The sequence below is a fragment of the Rhagoletis zephyria genome, unplaced genomic scaffold, assembly GCF_001687245.7.
Source record: "Rhagoletis zephyria isolate East Lansing unplaced genomic scaffold, Rhagoletis_zephyria_1.1 Rzeph_scaffold_07223, whole genome shotgun sequence".
Taxonomy (NCBI): Eukaryota; Metazoa; Arthropoda; class Insecta; order Diptera; family Tephritidae; genus Rhagoletis; species Rhagoletis zephyria.
Window position 1 is genome coordinate 13,275 of NW_016164306.1, and position 18,947 is coordinate 32,221.

Here is an 18,947-nt window from a genome sequence, read left to right on the forward strand (position 1 = left end):
ATTCCCAATTAAAAAGAAAATTGCGCGCCACAACTTAACCGACAGAAAGTCTCAAAATGGCTTAAGTTGCAAGTTTTTACTAGTTTTGCCTTCAATAACTTTTTGTGAAAATTTTCTATTGCTCTCTATTTTTCTTTTACGCTCTCGCTGCAAGCACTTACTGGAAAAGTTATCGAATGGATCTAATATTTCAATCTTTTTTGCGTTCAGTACATTTTCAATGAAGTCTTAAAAAAGTCGTTTTTTGATGCACAGCTTTTTTGATATCTGAATTGGCTTTTAATGTGCAATTGCATCATTACAGCAAGCCTTGTAACCTCAAGTGTTTACACAACCAGTCTTTGAACAGTCTTAGTCCAAGAATCAAAAAAAAAAACCTTTGGAGGAAGCAGCTGCAGCAAAACACAAAGATTCTAAAGATTTATAAAGAAAATAATTCAAAATCAGTTCTACTTATAAGATTTAGTAACAAAGAAAAATTACTGGGAAGTTAAAAAACGTAATTTTTTACACAAAAAAAATCAAAACGTCAACAGGGTACAAAAAACTTCCAAATGACGTTAAAAACGGCAACCTGGCAACGCTGGCCGAGATATCGATATTGGCAACAAAAGCCAGCAGTAGTATTCTACAAATGTTTCCTCATGGTTTTAGCCCAGCAGATATTACTATCCTCTCCAACATTAGAACAAATCACTCGAGTGAAAGTCGCCCTGCCTGAAAACTATAAACTATCGAATGGAAGGAAGTTGCTACAAATGTTGTGATTCCAAATAAGTAAACAATGTTTAATTATTAAGGATACTCATTGTTGACGAAGCTTATGGCGTTTCTCACCACCGTATTTTTAACATCAACATAAAACATCAAAAATAAAAATTTGGATAGTCTACATCAGGCATGCCCAACGCCGGCAGAACTCCATAAGCAAGTGCCCTGCGCTGGCAGAATTCTATAGGCAAGTGCCCTGCGCTGGGCACGGCTGGTCTACATAATTTAAGCTCAATCTATCGACCTAAGCTAATCATGACACGAGTAGGAGATTTATTGCCTGTAGGTGTGCTATTTGTGTATGTACATATATATTTATCTTCTAACGGGTAATCGTTCTGCATACTATTTGCGGCTTCTAGAAGTTAAATTATAAGAATTCAGCTTCTGGAATTAACACTGAATAATTGATTTAATTATTCAAGCACACACCTAGCTTTAGCTGCATTTCCTCCTGAGCCTGAATTATGGTAAATCGTTAAACATCTCCAATTGAACCCACTGTAACAACGCATTCAGGTTAACACCATAAATGACTGCTGAATAGGGGAAGTGGAGGCGTCATTGCAACAAGATAATATTTTCTTTACTGTTCCATGATCATTTATCATTGCCGCTTGAATGCAATGAATGACACAAAAAATATGCATTGGAAATTTAATAAAGCACACAGAAGCTATTGTAGCCAACACAGCTCTTCCTTTAAAGAAATGAGTAATGAATTTCCCAGCTGCAATGAAATATTAGAAAGTATGAAGACTGAACTGTAAGAATTGAATTATTTTCGTAAAAATGTTCTTCAGCTGAGGGTCACCATGCAAAAGTAGACAACAAAATATTTGGCAGCACCTTCAATCATGCGAGAAGAAATCGATCGTCGTCTAAGAAATATTATTTTTATTAATTTGAATCGGCATCCTTACAATAAAATTATGTGGGCATATAAAGTCCATAAAATACACCAATAAAAATTTGTCATTTTACGTAGAAATCAAAAATCAACAGACTTCTACGTATGTATGTAATGCTGTGCGTTGGGTAACTGCTTACACGCAAAGCTAACTCACAGGTTAACCTAATATTCGCGCCTTTTGTTTTGGTATGCACGCCGTCGAATTTGTTTTTTTGCCTCACCCGAAATTGGCTTGCGTGCCTTTGCATATGATTTCATTGAGCGAAACGTCAAATCAAAATGTCACGAAGAACAAAAATTGGAAATTGAGTTAGCTTCATACGCACGCCGTTCAATTTTGGCTGGTGCACAGTAAATTGGCGGCGTGCGTGAATATTAGGTTAGCCTGTCATTTAACAGATTTCTTATGTGACAACTCTCATGCAATACTAAGTATGCATAACTGAGCCTTTAGACTTGACTTGACTTACCTGGAAACTTATAGCTCAGTTATGCATATTTACAGCCCGATTCTGTGCACTTGATAAATTGAAAATTTTTAAAGATTGTCAATTTTTTATTATTTATCAAGAATTGGTATTCTAGCACAGAAATTTCAATTTCAATTTCAATTTATTTCAATATTAAATATTAGTACAGTAAGACAAAGATCTTTTATAGTACAACAAATAAATTCAATACAAACACATACATTAATACATATAATTAATTAAATCATAAATCATCTATTCATAGGTTAACAGAGATTAACTTTAAATAATTAGATGGTTCATCAATTGTTACAAAAGTAGCTATATAGAATGTTTTTGAAGTTGCTTTTGTTGATCTTGCTTCTAATTGCAGCGGGAATTGAATTCCAGATTCGTATAGCATTAATGAAAAATAGTCTAGTAGAAGTCTTAAAGTTAAAGAAAGGCACCATTAGATCACAGGAACGCTCAGACTTTGGAAAAATTAATTTCTCATAAAGATAAAGAGGGGTCTTTGTGCTGATGAGTTTAAAGAGAAAGATGCAGTTTCTTGCTTTTAGATAATCAGTGATATCACATCCTAACAAGCTACATCTCCACGCAGATATATGGTCATACTTCCGCAATCCATATACATAACGTGTGATTTGGTTAAATAAGGTGCCAATCTTATGGGATGACCTGGAGTCAAGCTTACTATATACCACCTCTGCATAAGTAATAATAGGTAAGATTAATTGACGCGCAAGCTTTCTTCTAGTGGGAATCGGAACAAACGATGCCGATATCCTTAGCTTTCTTAGAGTACCATATACTTTGTTCACAACAGAATTAACGTGATCAACGCAGCTAAGGCTAGAATTGATAACAAACCCCAAATTGGTTACTTTATCAATAAATTTTAGGGGTCTGGTTTCAAGAAAAACTGAAGGAATACTGCTAAAAGGGACTTTTGTCTTAAAAACAGGTAGAACATACGACTTCGCAGGGTTAATGGAAAGGCCGTTAAGAGCAGCCCAATGCGAGATAGATGATAAGTCCATATTCAAATCAGATGTGAGTCTGTGCAAATCTCTTGACGGACCTGATAAATATATCTGGATGTCATCGGCATATGCATGCATTTTTACATATTGGCATGTCATGAATATGTCATTTATGAAAGCACTAAATAACAAGGGGCCCAAAATAGACCCCTGAGGAACACCGCGTGTTACGGATTTAGTTCTAGAGGTTACTGAACCAACCTTCACAAGCTGGGTTCTACCTGTTAGGTAGCTTTTCATAAGAGATAGTGCAGTTTTACCGAACCCGAAATAATATGAAAGCTTAGAGCAGAGCAGTGTGTGATCTACGGAGTCAAATGCTTTGGAAAAGTCAAGTAAGCACAGGAGGGAAACTTCATTATTATCAAAGGGAATTCGCAAATCGTCAAGAATTTTTACTATCGCAGTTGAACAACCATGCCCTGCTCTAAAACCTGATTGAAAAGGAGATAACAAGTTCTTTTCGGACATATGTGACATGATTTGCTCTGACATTAGGGACTCAAACACTTTTGACAAGGCAGGCAAAACACTAATTGGACGGAAATCACAAGGTGAGCATGCTCGTTTGGTTTTAGCAACTGGACAAATGGAAGCGGATTTCCATAACTTTGGAAAACAAGACGTGGTAAAACAGTGGTTAATGATGTGTGTCAGTGGACTTATGATGAACGGCATAACTAATTTAATAAATCGAATTTGCAGACCATCCTCGCCAACCGCATTTGAGTTAATTTTGAGGATGCATCTAGTCACATCACATTCAGATACGGAGGAAAATTCAAAAGGTACGCTCGAATACGAAGTCGACGTAGGATTTGGGGCGAATTGTGACATACAACCATTAGACGAGGCACTACAAAGAAACACATCATTCAGACTATCAACATCTAACATACACTCAGTTCTGTCCTTGGCATGTACCTGGAGATTTTTAGTGTTCCGCCATAATTGACCAGAGGGGAGAGAAGGATCAAGTTTGACTGCAAAGTATTTTCGCTTTTCTGCCTTAACTACCAAGGTGGCTTTATTTCTAGCTACGCGGAAAGCATCCCAGTTAGCTGTTGTACGGTTTCTCTTCCAAGTGCGGTAAGCCTTAGTACGGGACTTGATGGCTTCCCGCACTTTACCATTAAACCAAGGGCATGTGATAGTTTTTTTATAGCGTAATGGAACATGAGTGTTATACGCAGATAATAATTTGTTGTTTAGATGTTCAAGCTTTTCATTCACGGATTCGAAATACCAACAGTCATACCAGTTTACATTGTCCAGTTCACGATACAAAGCATCCAAATCAATCGATCGGAAGTCTCGATATACATACAGTTTCTCTTCGCTTACACCATTAAAATTAATATCAAGAGAACAAAAAATCAAGTCGTGATCATAGACAAAAGAAATTTGGTCAAATTTTAATACAGAAGAACGGTCAGAAACAATAAAATAGTCAAGAAGACTGGGACTAGAATTATGACAGTACCTAGTTGGCATTGAGATGTTAACAGCCGAAAGACCTAAGCTTGCAACATTATCAAGCAACGAAGAACAAAATGAATCACCAGCAAGGAGATTGATATTAAAGTCACCGCAAAGTATAATATTCTCGTAGTCGACAGCAATGTTGGACAACTTATCAAACAAAGGACTTATACTGACAAATTTATTAGGGTTATACACGCATGAAACAAGGCACTTTTTCACACGATCAGACAACTCAACAAGTAAATATTCAACCCCTCCATTATCCGACTCGCCGACAAGTTTCATATTGATGTGGGTCTTACAATAAATAGCAACGCCACCACCCTTTTTACCGACACGATCCTTTCGAATAATCTTATAATTATTTATATTAAAATGAACATCACTAACATCAAGAGGAAACCATGTTTCGGAAACACAGATAACATCAACTGCAGAGCACGTAAACACATATCTAACATAATCCATTTTTGTGTTGTTTAAGCTTCTAGCATTGAAATGGACGATATTAAGCCCTATCTGTTGATTACATAGAACATTTAACATAATGCGACTATTATCATCAATGCTATTGATCTTGCTGTTAGACACCATAAAGCAAGTGAACAAAAGCAACTTCAAGGTATGAATAAGAACTAATAAATATAGTAAGAAGCGCAATAACACTATGAACCATCTTTACAAATGCTAGCAAAACACTAAACATACTTAAGCTAAGAATAAAAGAATATAGAATAAAAGAAAAAGAACACAGATTAGCAAGAAAACCTCTGCAAGTCATTACGTTCATCAATTTTAATAGCTGACGAACCTTTGTCAACTCTGACATAGACAGCACCTCGCAACGTATATACAGACAGCAGCTTCCCCGCTCTTTTCAATCGTATGGCCTCGTGCAGTAATTTCCTCGTTTCTGTGGTCAAACTCTCAAAAATAGAAAATTTCCCTTCGAAGCCTGCAACAGAAACAGAGACTACAGCCTTAAGGCTGGTTTTCATTAGGTCAAAATCACTGACATCAAAAACTGCCTTCATCTGACAGCTGTTCATTTGATGTCAAATGCGTTTTCATTACATTTTAAAAACTGACCAAATGTCGATACCGCAGTGCATGTCAAAGACTGTCGTCAAATTTCGGTGTCAGATGATTGACATTCCGTTTTCATTACTGATGTCAAATGTGATGTTAAATTTTTACAAAAAGTATAGAATACCGCCCGTTTAGCTATAGACAAACCAAAAATGTAATTGGATAGAACTCTTCATGCTGATTTTCACCTTACCAAAATTATTTTGCGCAAGTAAAAAATTAAGAAGATATAGTAGGTTAAGTTAAATTTTTCGATATTTTGAAATATCAAAATCTTATGAGCTACATAACCCATTAAACAACTAATGATGCCAAAATAAAGATGATTAGTTTATCTTTCAGTTGATGTACATAATTTTTCTGATTTTCTATATTTTTGAGTCAGAAATACTAAAAAACAAAAAAATTTAATTTTTTCATTGAATTACCTTTTTTGAAGAAAATTGCATAATTAATGCTACAGAAATTTATATTATTAAGAAAGTACAAGTTATTATCTTATATAGAAAGGTTTGTTATAGGGCAAAATTTAACGAAAGTAGTGGAAAAAATCGAAATTGTATATATATTTTCTTTAAATATCGTTTACCAAAAATTTGTTCTGAAAAATGGTTATAGTAAATACGTCGTAAAAAGCTATTAAAATTATCTTTGAATTGAATTCAATGCTTTTCTAATCGATCAAGTAGTTTCCGAGATATTAAACATATGAGAAATAGGAAAGTTGAAGTTTAACCTGTTATATTTTCTTTGTTTTTTACTTGCCCCAAATAATTATGGTATGGTTGAAATCAGCGTGAAAAGTTCTATCGATCTGCATTTTTGTAGCTAAACGGTCCGTATTGTAGCTAGAATCAGCTGTTCGCATGGCAAACGAAATCAAAATTGCCAACATGTTGGCAAATACATTTTGGTTGTCAAATGCTGCCACATCAGCGGCGAGGGCCGTTTTCATTTGGATGTCATTTTATATCACCGTGCGTGGTGATATATGACAACAAACGCAAATGACACCAGATGACAACCCGTTTTCATTATTTTGACAACATTTGGCGTCAAATATGACCTAATGAAAACCAGGCTTAAGGGTTTTTTAGATTCAGAAGGCATCTCATTGATTCATTATAAAATAAATATGTCAATGTTAAATGAGAACACTGCGCTACACTCCTAGAAAAAGATGAAATTGCGAATAAAATGCGAATGAAACGGAGTAGAGGCGTGCTCCTTATGCGCTATATTATTTGTTGCCTAAAAAAGTGACAAGATGAGCGAGTACTGGTGATGAGAAAGGTCTATTACTCTACCAATAAGACCGTTAATTTTCTTTTTGAAATAAAAAACAACAAAACTTGTCCAAATGTTTTTTTTTCAAAAATTTTTTTTTTATTTATTTTTAATCTATCGCAATTATGTACGAAACAAAATATCCGTTGAAGGGCATCAGTACGACACCTCTGGCAACATAGGATGCCCATATGAACATTTTCAAGATATTTTTGGTATGGTCAAACCTCGGTGGAATCTTTGGTGGAAATCTCGGCGTCCAATTTATCTCGTTGTTTCACGAAATGATGCGCACGCAATAGAGCCATTGTGTTATGCGACCATTTCATAAAACGTTTGGATCAATTTTACGCGTTGTTCAACTGAGTGTCGCTCCATTACTAAGTTTGCCAAAGGCTGTAGTGCCAGTTGTCTAAAAAAAATTAAGAATACATTAACATATCACAAATAATCGCTGTCAGAGTAACGCTGTATTAGGACTAAACGAGAATATATCGAAATAAAACAATATTTCTTTTATTTATATGAACACCCCTTCGCTTTATTCTGCCGACGTTTTGACCTTACCTTGTAATTTTCCTTCGATGCTTAAAAAGATGCAACATCTCCATTAACTGCAGCTGGGGTATTTTGTTTGAAATGAGCTTCTAATTTGTAAGTAGAATGCAGGGGCCCTTAAAAACACGACACATCAACTTACTTGCCTCTCTCGCTCTTCCAGATCTTGGTAATCACAATTTAACACAGCAGTTTGGAGAACTCCACTACTAATATTCTTACAAACATAAAGGTTTCTGCTTTCGTCTCTCTTTTCAAATTTGACTTGCCAAAATCTCCATCTTTTGGCATCCTTACATCTGTGTAACTCCCTCCCATAGCATGCATTTTAACCTTCCCATTTTTTTTTTATTTGTCGTAGCAGCTCTTGTTTTTAACTCTCTGCCTGTGTATGTGTTTTTGTGATTTTATTCTCACTTTCTACTCACTGACACCTCAGCAGAGGTTTCACTTTTCGGTAAACTTGTCACTTTCGAACGCTTACAGTGGATCTTGCAAGACGTACAATATATAACGAATAATTCATGATTTTAGGACTGTAACTCGATTTCAGCGATGCCAACAAACAAACAAACAAGTAGACAAATCCATGTATGCAATACTGGGAAAGAGGTAGCGTGGCAAAGTTGTTGAGCGCAAAGCAAAACAGGATAAGCAATAAAATATTTAACACTGCATTGGCACTTTGAATGTATTCGTATTAGTGTATCTAACAAAATTTGAAACTCTCGTTTGAGTTTTATTCGATAAGCGTAAATCTGTGTAGATTTAGATGAAAATAAGTTATGTTAAGTTTTTGGTAACTTTTTGTCGTCCGCAAGAAAAATTTCCTTTCCTGCTGTGACTTGAAGGATATTTTGTACGAAAGCTATGGGGAGCTATCATAAGTTTAAGACTCGATTGCAGGGGTAACTTTTGCTGTCGGGCTTTCATATGCTTGATTAAATTTTGGATCAGATTATGGCTACACTACTACGATTTGGGCATTTTGTTAGTGAACCTTTGTTATAAGGGCCAGTCACTTAACGGCTGATAATGAATGGCTAGAGGCAAACTCGAACTGGCGTCCTTACGCTGGGGGGCGATGAAAAGGGAAATCAAATATTGAAAAACATCACACAGTAAATTGAACTGCGTTCGAGGCCTAAAACTTTCTGAAAAGGAAATAAAATCCTGCTGACAAGAGAGCGAACACTGGACCGACTTGCAGCAATAACAAAAGCTACCTTCGCTAACCAGTCATATGGGCTCTGGAAACACGCTTAGTATTGGACCTTAAGAAGCTGTGGATACTTCAAGCTGCTGACCTCTAAAAGCGAAAGGGCTTTGTGAAGCCCAGTTTTAGTGAGTTCACCCTCCGATCAGGCTGGGTCGTTTTTGAATGTATAGCCGCAGTGACGGCTACGCGAAATCTCGTAAAGCCTATAACTCTACAAGCGGTATTCAATAAAGAAAGTCGATGGAGCTAAGGGGGCGAAGGATTATGCCGACTACTTCCCTTAGCTGGCAAGTACCCCTGTCGAATATCAAAACTCGGACGTGGGAGTTGGCAGTTGTGTGCTTAGCAGAGTTCAACGAGGATGCACTACCGAGCTTTCCGTCAGGATAAAGAACTACCCTTTGCTAAAAAGATGTGCACCTAAGTTTCAGAGGTGTTGAGAGGGTATAGAGTCGCTTTATAAATGTATCCAAGGACAAGTTATGCACTAGGAGTGGAACTCGTCAAGTAGCGAAAAATTTCTTCGCATAAAATTTCAAAAGCCTTTATTTCCCTACCATCCCACCAGCGGATTTCCCTCCTTTGCTTGCAAACTTACTAAACAAAAAACGCATTCATTCGACTAAATAAAATGGAATAGAAATCCAAATAAGTATGTCAAAATCGTTTATTGAGCGCTTTCACAAAATCAAACTAAGCATTGACACAATTGACTGCAAATGTCCCATCCATCTGCTAGAATACATACAGAAAAGATACCCCAACAAATATTTAAAAACACACACAGCGAATAGGAAAAAATTATGTCAAACGAAATCTAGTTGGAAATTTGTCTACCTGTATCCTCAAACGGGGAATAAATAGTGGAAAACACGAAAATAACGCACATACACGCATAGAGTAATCCAATTACACGTAACGCAACCCAATGGGATGAAACGATCGATGGCAAATACGAGTAGGAAATGGAAACTAGGTGAGAGTGCAAGCTCAAAATTCTGGGAATGCATACATGGATCCATACATACATATGTATGTGCGTATGAGTAGATGGGGAATAGTGGCATGTATGCATGCATGACATGGCTTCAGGTGGAAGTGGGTGAGGCACAGTCACACACAAGCTGCGTGTCTATGTACATGTGTGCTGTGTAAATAATAAAACAGGACATATGTATGGTCAGGGCCAACGGGGCCGCGGTCCAGGGCCCCCACATGTGAGGACGAAAGAACAAAAAAATAATTTTTCATAGATTACAGAAAAGATCGCTGGGTATTAAAAAGATTCGTCAGCACCATCAATACATCTTGCGGAACCTAGCTTAGCTTCTTCTGGCGCTGGTGGGATTCTCGATTCGCCCAATAATGGAAATTTCCGTGGGACGCTGGAACTAATAGCTCAGAATGACCTCTGGATATATCAAGGAATACGGAAATAAGGGACGAGGGCACTTGAATTATTTATAAACAACCTGCTAGGAAATAATAACTTTGAGTGGTGAAAAGGTGCAGGCAGAAATAATAAACCGGATCAAAAAGACAAAATGAGCCGTTTCTTTTGAAAGTGGTATAAGTCACTTCCCAGCTCTTGCGCTTAAATGACCGGTTACTTGTAACCGAATACATCTGCAAATCGTTCTATCGTCGTAAACTAATGACAAAACCTTCTACCAATGGTTGATGAAGTTGAACGAATAACCGACGCGTTCAGATACCAGTAACCGATCATTTAAGTTCAAGAGCTGGGAAGTGACTTATACCACTTTCAAAATCAAGGGCTCAAATATTCATACTACTCCATTTCTGTACAAAGAAATTCAGGCGAGAATTTCAAACGAAAACACGTGGTATAAAGTCAATAACTAACGATACTTCTAAAATGAAAATATAATTATTTTTCCCAATTAGATGTATGTAATTATTAACTCAAAAAGGGGCCCCACATGTATAACGGACTCGGGCCACCACATTCTTAATCTGACCCTGTGTATATCTGATAGAGATCTGCATGCATCCTTTTTCAACAAATTTTTGCACACTCATATGAAGAAGAGTTTTTTGGGTTTTTTTAAGTTTTTCAGAATTCAACATAATTTTTCAATAAGCTAACGATTATTGTATGCAGTTTTTTGGGCATAATTCACGTCAACGCAGTTTTTTAGATTTTTTTGTTTCTTCGGAATTTCAATCAATTTCCGCAATAATTTTCAAGGACGTGTGTTGGTAATTTTAAAATTTTTTGACACTTTGTGTTTTTTTACCTTAGTAATTTTTATAAGATTTTCTAGTTTTTCTTTTAATTTGTATGAATTGTTATTTTCTTTAAGAATTTCTAGAAATTATTACGACTATTCAAGATGAGCAGTATGTTTTGGGATTTCTCGAACATATTTCGCCAACTTTTCTGAATTTTTTTAACAATTTTTGTAATTTTTATGAGGCTTCCTCTTTTTTAGAATTTCTATGATCTTCTTCACTAAGTCAAGACGTTTTAGAAAATTCCTGGAATTAGTAAAAAAAACGATATATTTTGGGTATCAAAAAACAAAATCTGGGCTTTTTGAGATTTTTTGGAACCTGTCGCAATTCTCGCGAACGTTTTTTCATTTTGTTTTGGGTGTTTTCAGGACTGCAAAAAAAATTTAATATCGAGAGGGTATTTTTTGAGCATTTTCCCGCACTTTTTGCCTTTCGTTTGGGTGTTTCAGCATTTTGCAAAAAACTTCAATATCAGAGTCTATTTTCATATTTGTTTGAGCTTTTTTCCGGCACTTTTTCGTGATTTATTTATTTTTATTTTTGTTCTTTTTTTATGAGACTTCGGTTTTTTGAAAGTGTTCGTATTTTTTTTAATTCATGACTTCAATTCCAGAGGTAGCTTCTCGTTATTTTCGCAAAGCTTTTAGAATTTTATTTAGCATTTTTTAAGATTTTTCAGAAATTTTCAAGGTCAGCAGTGTGTCTTGGCATGAAATGAGCTTGTCTATTATTAGTGATTTATACATATATTATTTGTGCATCAATATTTTTTTAAGGACTTCTCAAATATTTTTTTGGTATTTCTTCGAAAATTCTTTAGGTTTTTATAATAATAAATATATATTTTTTAATTTTAGTGACTTTTTTTAGATTTCACAGCTCTTTGGATTCTTGTTTGTATTTAAAAAAAAAGTATAGATATTTTCTAAAAAGTTTTCGGCTCGCGAAAATAGTTGTGATTTTTCTTGTTATTAAGGAATTTCACACTCATTTTTTGGAAATTTTCGAACCGTTTTTCGTTTTTTTTCTTTTTTTTTAAGTTTACTCGAAATTGACGTGATTCTCGTGGAGCTTTTCAAATATTATGCGGTATGTTTTTAGGACTCTGTAGGATTTTTGAAGTATATTTTGAGGTTATTTAACATATTCAGGAATTTTCTTGGATTTTTTTGTATAAGTTGTGTGATTTTATGATATGTTTAAGCAGTTTAACGACTAATAGAAGTTTTTATTTTTTATTCAGGAATTTTAAAAATTTTTTAAGAATTTTCAAGAATGCTTCTGATTCATTTTGATATTTTTCGATATCTTTTACGATTTTCAAGGCACGTTTATTAGTTCGTTTGGTGTTTTGCAAGATTCTTCAGGAATTTATATGATTTTTTTCAATTTTTCTAGTATTTTTCGACAACTTTTCTGGAGTTTATTGGAATATTGTATTTTTTGGTGAATTTTCTTTTTTTCATTCAGGATTTGTTCAGAATATCGGAAGTATGTTTTCAAATGTTTTTCGTAATATTTTCTAGTTACTTGAAGTTTGGAATTTGTTAGCAATTTTAGAGGTTTTTATAAGATTATTTATTTTTTATTTGGAATTTCACAGAATTTTTCGGCATGTTTAGGCTGCAGAACATTTTCGTGGTATCTGTGAGATTTTTTATATTTAAATTTGGGACTATCAGAATATTTTAGGAAATTCATGGTTTTAGCGCACTATGCAAAATTTAAAATTTCAAAGCGAAGTACATATATATTTTTTATATTCATCCCTTTCTCGGCACTTTTTTTTCAGAATACTTTACTCATTTAATAAATGCTCAACGCATAAACGCCTGCTTAGTGGCAGTAAAAGTAGGTGCCGGGTTTGCTAAAGCACTTCGCTTTCAAGCAACATGCCTTCCGATGCGGACCTCTGGAGCTTATGTATGTATACCTAACCAACTTGCTGCCTTTCCTGAGCGTATGAGGTGTACTGCGCCGTCACAATTCCATGAGGGAACTCTGCCATATCCTGTTAGTGGCAAATACAAACTGCCTTTCGAAGTGCAGTCAAGTAAAATATGAAGGTAAATGAAAATACGGAAATTCTGAAGTGATTATCACATGACTAGCGTTTGCAGATGTGGCAGCTGTATCAACTTAAAATTTGGCTACGTGTATTTACATACATATCTCGTTACCTTAATATGGAAAGGTTCGTACCTACCCATTTTCTTTCGGAATTCAACTTTACACATACATACATAGGTGGAATTTAAAAAGAAGATATTGGATTTTTTGCTTAATTCAGTCAAATTTGCTTTTCTGGTAAACTCGAAATAACTTAGGTTCTAACAAAAAATCTCGCAGTTCGGCATTCGACAGACTCAAACCTAATCTTCATCATCCAACTAAACGGAATGCGAAGAATCGTTGGGCTTCTCTAACTCTTGCTACGTGCTTCTATACATTTACATATTTCCACATTTCCACATTTTCTCCACTTCAAATACACTCCCCGTTATTGTGTGATATTCTTTCGTGTTTCAGGCTCAGCGGTCAAATCAAATATTATCCAAAGCTAATGTGGTGAAGCGACTATGAGCACTTAATACATGCGTAGCTGTCAAATGCTGTAGGAAACCTGGTGGCTAATATAACCGCACTGAAATTCGTTGTGTACATTTCCAGTGTAGCAGTGTATGCGTGTGCCAGTTTGTGCTTGAATTGAGCTGTCAACAACTGGCGATGCGATGCCCAAATAGTTTGCAAATCCATTTGTGGTAATTGTGTGTAAGTGGTTTAGTGCAAAGTGGAAATGGTGGCGTGGACGGGTTGTTTAAGTTAGGTAAATGATGGAATTTACTGGAATTGACAAATTAATCAAAATCATTGGGTCGAAAATGTAGTGGAATTTCAAGAATATCTAATAACTGGCAAGCTTCGTTTGGAAAACACTTCCTTTCCACTCAACTTTAAACCATTCGTAAGTGGACGACCGTTCCAAATACTTCGCACCGAAGAGTCTTTCCTTGAGCAGTGAGCAAGTATGAGCGGTGAATGATATACTCTGACCTAACATTGGTGTCTACTGATTCGTTTGTGCCGGAACGAACTGAAAATTTCTTGAAATGCCGGAGTACCCAAGGTTTCAAGCGAACTTCGCACTTAGCAGTTTCGTCGCTCCACTATGTTTTCAAGACTTGGATTAATTTTGGATTTCTAATTTCCGTCGGTTAGCACAGGAGATAAACGGTTGGCATGCTTCGTTGGACTCGGCCAGTGCCGCTTAGGCGGTTACAGAATCAAAGAATAAGAAGAAGATATGATCCGAAGTGTCTCACAGATGCCATATATAATAGACCATTGGAGTTTCCTAAGATTTTTAATCCACCAAAGAAGTAAAATTGGATTTATAATGGTCCTAAGGCTTTAAGACGTTCGTTTGCAAAGCAGCCTATATATAAACCTGACAATTTCGGCCCAGATGTTAGGCTCATTTACCAAGATTACGATTACCTAAGGCAAAACGTTACCAAAAGCCACCTCGATATCAATGATCTTCTCGGCTAAGATCTGCACGATTATACCTACATATGTACATACAACTGAGTTAGAGGCTGTTTCTACCAAGTTACCCTTACTGTAGCCATGTCGATTTAGGAAACCCTTTCCCTAGGCATGTCGTTTCTTATTTAGAACTCAACCAGTTTTTCGGAGATCTTTATGCGAAAAACGAGGAGAGACTTATTGGTCCAAAGTCACAAGGGAACACATGTGAGACTTTACCTGCCTTGGGTATGAAAGTAACTGCGACCAGCCTGCATGTTTTCGGAAGCCGCTCGCGTGGATAAGGATTAACCAGTGACACGACAGCAAAGCAGCGCCCATCAGTTACGCTGGCATACCCCCGTTTGGAGTACATCAGTTGCAGAGATGCTGCGACCGCGGGGTGGATACGGAACACTGTTCCAAGGCTGACACCATGGAAGGGGGCGAAGATGAAAGTGGTCGAGGAGGCAGAAACACCTCGCCGCATCATTCTTGTGGGACTCTTCCCGGAGCTGGACAGCTCTGCCAGTGAGGATGCGCTCAGTCTGCTTCAGGCACAGAATGACGGCCTGAGAATTCCGGACTGGCGCATTCTGAATCGAGTACGCAGGTCAACAATGGCGGAAATCACCATTGCAGTTGACCCGCTATCAGCGGACATGCTAAAGCACCGCGGGAACGTGGTAAACTATGGCTTTGGCGTAGTAAAACTTAGGGAGAAAGCCAAACCGTCGATGCCCGTGGTAGACAAAGATGCCGCCGACACCGAATACCCTAACTCGGAGGAGCAACCTTGCTGCTCCAAAGACGTCATCGTAGCTCCCAGGCAGCTACCCAATGACACGAAAGTGCAGCAGAAGTCATCGGAGGTTGGCACAGAGCTACACGTAGCATACAAACGAAGTGCAAGTGAGATATTATCCGGATAAACGAATAACACCATAACAATGATAACACTTTTTCTTTAAATAAATCAAATAGTACTTTTAATATTCGAATTGTATTATAGTAGGTAGAGTGGTTGCATCGAAAGGAAGAGTGGTTGGGTTCGAAACCTGCTGTAGGCATGTAGTTATAAACATGTATTTCCGTCAGTTATGGGTAAGTATGCAGGTAGATTTTCAAAATTATAAGACACAGAAAATTTCTAAAGCCTACATCTAAAACAGGTAGTATTTTCTTTTCCCGGCTTGTTATAAAAAGGAACCTTTCTGTCTAGGTAAGATTTGATTTTTTCAATTTTATTCTTGTTCCGAGTATAAATATGAGTTAATGCGCTTTGAAACTTCATAACATCTTCAAGGCTCGCCGGGATAGTTCAGTTCATAAGTCTAATTTCAAAACCGTGATTTATTAAAAAAAAATAAAATGAGTAAAAGGACGCGAGAATTTGAGTGTAATAAGGATCCAGATATGTTCTGTTTCATGTGTGGCCAATATACTATCATAAGGCGACGACGAGTGTTCTCAGATCATATCAAAACTTTATACTCCAAGTATTTTGGAATTGAGCCTAAAAATGCTGAAAAACCATGGACACCGAACACTTTGTGTACATCGTGTCGAGTAGAATTGATTCAGTGGGAATCAGGACAACAAACAAAATTTGATACACCAATGATATGGAGAGAACCTACTTGCCATTCAATAGAGTGTTATATTTGTCAAACAAAAGTACTTGGCGTTGGAAGATCAAGAGGAGTAACCTATGCTAGCGTACCTACAGTGACATTACCAGTACTACATTCAACGGCAGTTGCGGATCCAGTTCCATTGTCAACAGTAACATCTGAGTGCGGGGGATCAAGTTGTACTGAATTTCGCATGGAAAACGAAAGAAACGTTCTGTCACAAGCACAACTTAATGATTGGATAAGAGATTTGGAACTATCCAAGGAAAAGGCCGAGACCACACTTCTCGTATGCAACAATTTAAATTTGTGTCATCCGATGTTAAGGTGACATATAGTAGAACTCGTCACGAACCATTTTCCAAACACTATACCAAGAAAGACAGTATATGCTACTGCAACGACATCCCTGGTTTATTCAAAGAGTTTGGTCAAACATATGATTCAAAAGAGTGGCGATTGTTCATAGACGGCAATAAACTGAGTTTGAAGGCTGTATTATTGCATATTGGTAACAAAAAGCCTTCTATCCCGATTGCACATGCAGTAAATACAAAGGAAACCTACGAGGAAATGCAAAAAATACTCAAATTTATCAAATATGAAGAGCATGATTGGAAAATATGTTCTGATCTCAAAGTCGTTGCAATGCTATGCGGTCTACAAAGTGGCTAGACCAAGCACTGCTGCTTCCTCTGCAAGTGGGATAGCCGAGCTCGTAAGGACCACTACGTCAGAAAGGATTGGCCGGAAAGAGTCGAGTTTACCGTTGGTGTGGATAACATCAAATACACCCCTCTTGTCAAGAAAGAGAAAATCATACTTCCACCCTTACACATCAAGCTCGGTCTCATTAAAAACTTTGTTAAGGCTTTGGACAAAGAAGGCGAAGCATTCGACTATTTGAAAACAGTTTTTCCAGATATTTCTCAAGCCAAGATAAAGGAAGGTATTTTTGTTGGACCACAAATAAGAAAGTTGATCAACAATAATCAATTCAAAGGACTACTCTCATCAGTTGAGGCAGCAGCGTGGGAATCCTTTGAAAAGGTCGTTGCTTCTTTTCTCGGTATACACAAAAGCCCTAACTACGAGCAGATAGTGAACGACCTAATCAATAATTATGAGAAAATGGGCGTAAATATGTCTTTAAAAATTCACTTTCTCACTCACATTTGAGCTTTTTTCCGGCAAATCTTGGCGACGAAAGTGATGAACATGGCGAAAGGTTTCATCAGCAAATGAAATTAATTGAGAATCGATATCAAGGATTCTGGGACGTCGCAATGATGGGTGATTACTGCTGGTTTCTCATAAGAGAAACCGATCCTAAACTGAATAAGCGTCAAAGTAGAACACATAATTATTTCGACAACATAGTAAAATCAAATTAAGATAAAGATTGTTAGAATATAGTATAAACATAAATAAATTTAAAAAAAAAGTCAAAAATATGGGTAATTTCATTCATAAATTGAACTTTTAACTCAATAGAAACAGAGCATAGCACTCTTCTTTATACCATACATGCGTTTTGAGGTATACGTTGAAATTGCGCAACCTGGGTATTTTTATTTGATCGCTTATAACTTACGTAGTTTTGCATCGATTTTCTTCGATGATAACTTATTTTTTTTGTAATACAACAGAGCTAAGGGAGAAAAAAAAATCTGCAAAAAAATAAAAGGTTTTCGAGATCCTTCCCCGCAAAGTACAATTTTTTTTTATATTTTTACAAAAAAAATTGAAAAAATCGGTAATGATTGTTCGTTATCTTTGAATCTACAGGGCCTAGCAAAAAGTGTTGTATGCACAGCTTATAGATAAATTTGATTACCTTTTAAAAGCTTCAAACCGTTTTGGAATTGCTTAATTCGTTCTTGAGATATATATGATTAAGTGGACCCAATTTTTTTTTTTTTGCAAAAACGGTAAATTGCAAATATCTCAAAAACGGTACCATAAAATTAAAAATAACCTTGATTTTCGGAATCAGGGGGTGATTTTACATACGAATTTCATAACGGCGTCTCTGGTAAATTTTGGCCGTCGACCAGTGTTGTTAACTGAAACAAGAGAATCGACTTTCTTCAAAATTGCGACTTTTTCCACACTTTGCACAAAAAAATTTAACACAAACAAATAAGATTTCAAAACTCGGACTCAACCTTTCTCTTGATAATTTTATTAGCTTTCATTAAAAAAAAACTTATCATATTCAGTAAAAAAATTAAGCCTCCAGAGAATTGTGAACGCAAAACGCCACGGTTAAATTTTAATCGATTTGAAAATGAAAAATATAATTCTCCTTACTTTAAATTTTCTATAATTCTGGGGGTGCCAACAAGAAATTTCCTAAAAGTTGTTTACCCAGTTTATTTTTGGACCACCCTAGTGCACATGTCTGTGTGCACATATGTTCGTATTAGTGATATATACTTTTTCATTAAACTCTAAAACTCGATGAAGCGTAAACGGCATGTGAACCACATACTTCTCAACTTTCTCTTTACCATATTTGACATTTATTTTATAGTTCTACACAGTTAAGAATTTCCTCATCTCCTCGTTAGATTTCTTTTCAGAATTCAATAAAAATAGCTTCGTCGCAATTTAGCACTCAAAGCCTATACTCTGTGTAGCGAATTAAAGATATCATTGTATTTTGTAAAAAACAGTTTTTCAGTA

At 36.2% G+C, this 18,947-nt stretch overlaps 1 protein-coding gene across 1 annotated transcript; it reads left to right on the forward strand.

Annotated features, from left to right (window-relative positions):
* Positions 1-15,606: 15,606 nt before the first annotated feature.
* Positions 15,607-16,865, forward strand: LOC108373999 (uncharacterized). The gene is made up of 2 exons (XM_017629945.1): positions 15,607-16,525; positions 16,607-16,865. Exons 1-2 carry the CDS (start codon positions 15,997-15,999, stop codon positions 16,726-16,728), a joined length of 651 nt encoding a protein of 216 aa, XP_017485434.1. The 5' UTR covers positions 15,607-15,996; the 3' UTR covers positions 16,729-16,865.
* The last annotated feature ends 2,082 nt before the right edge of the window (positions 16,866-18,947 follow it).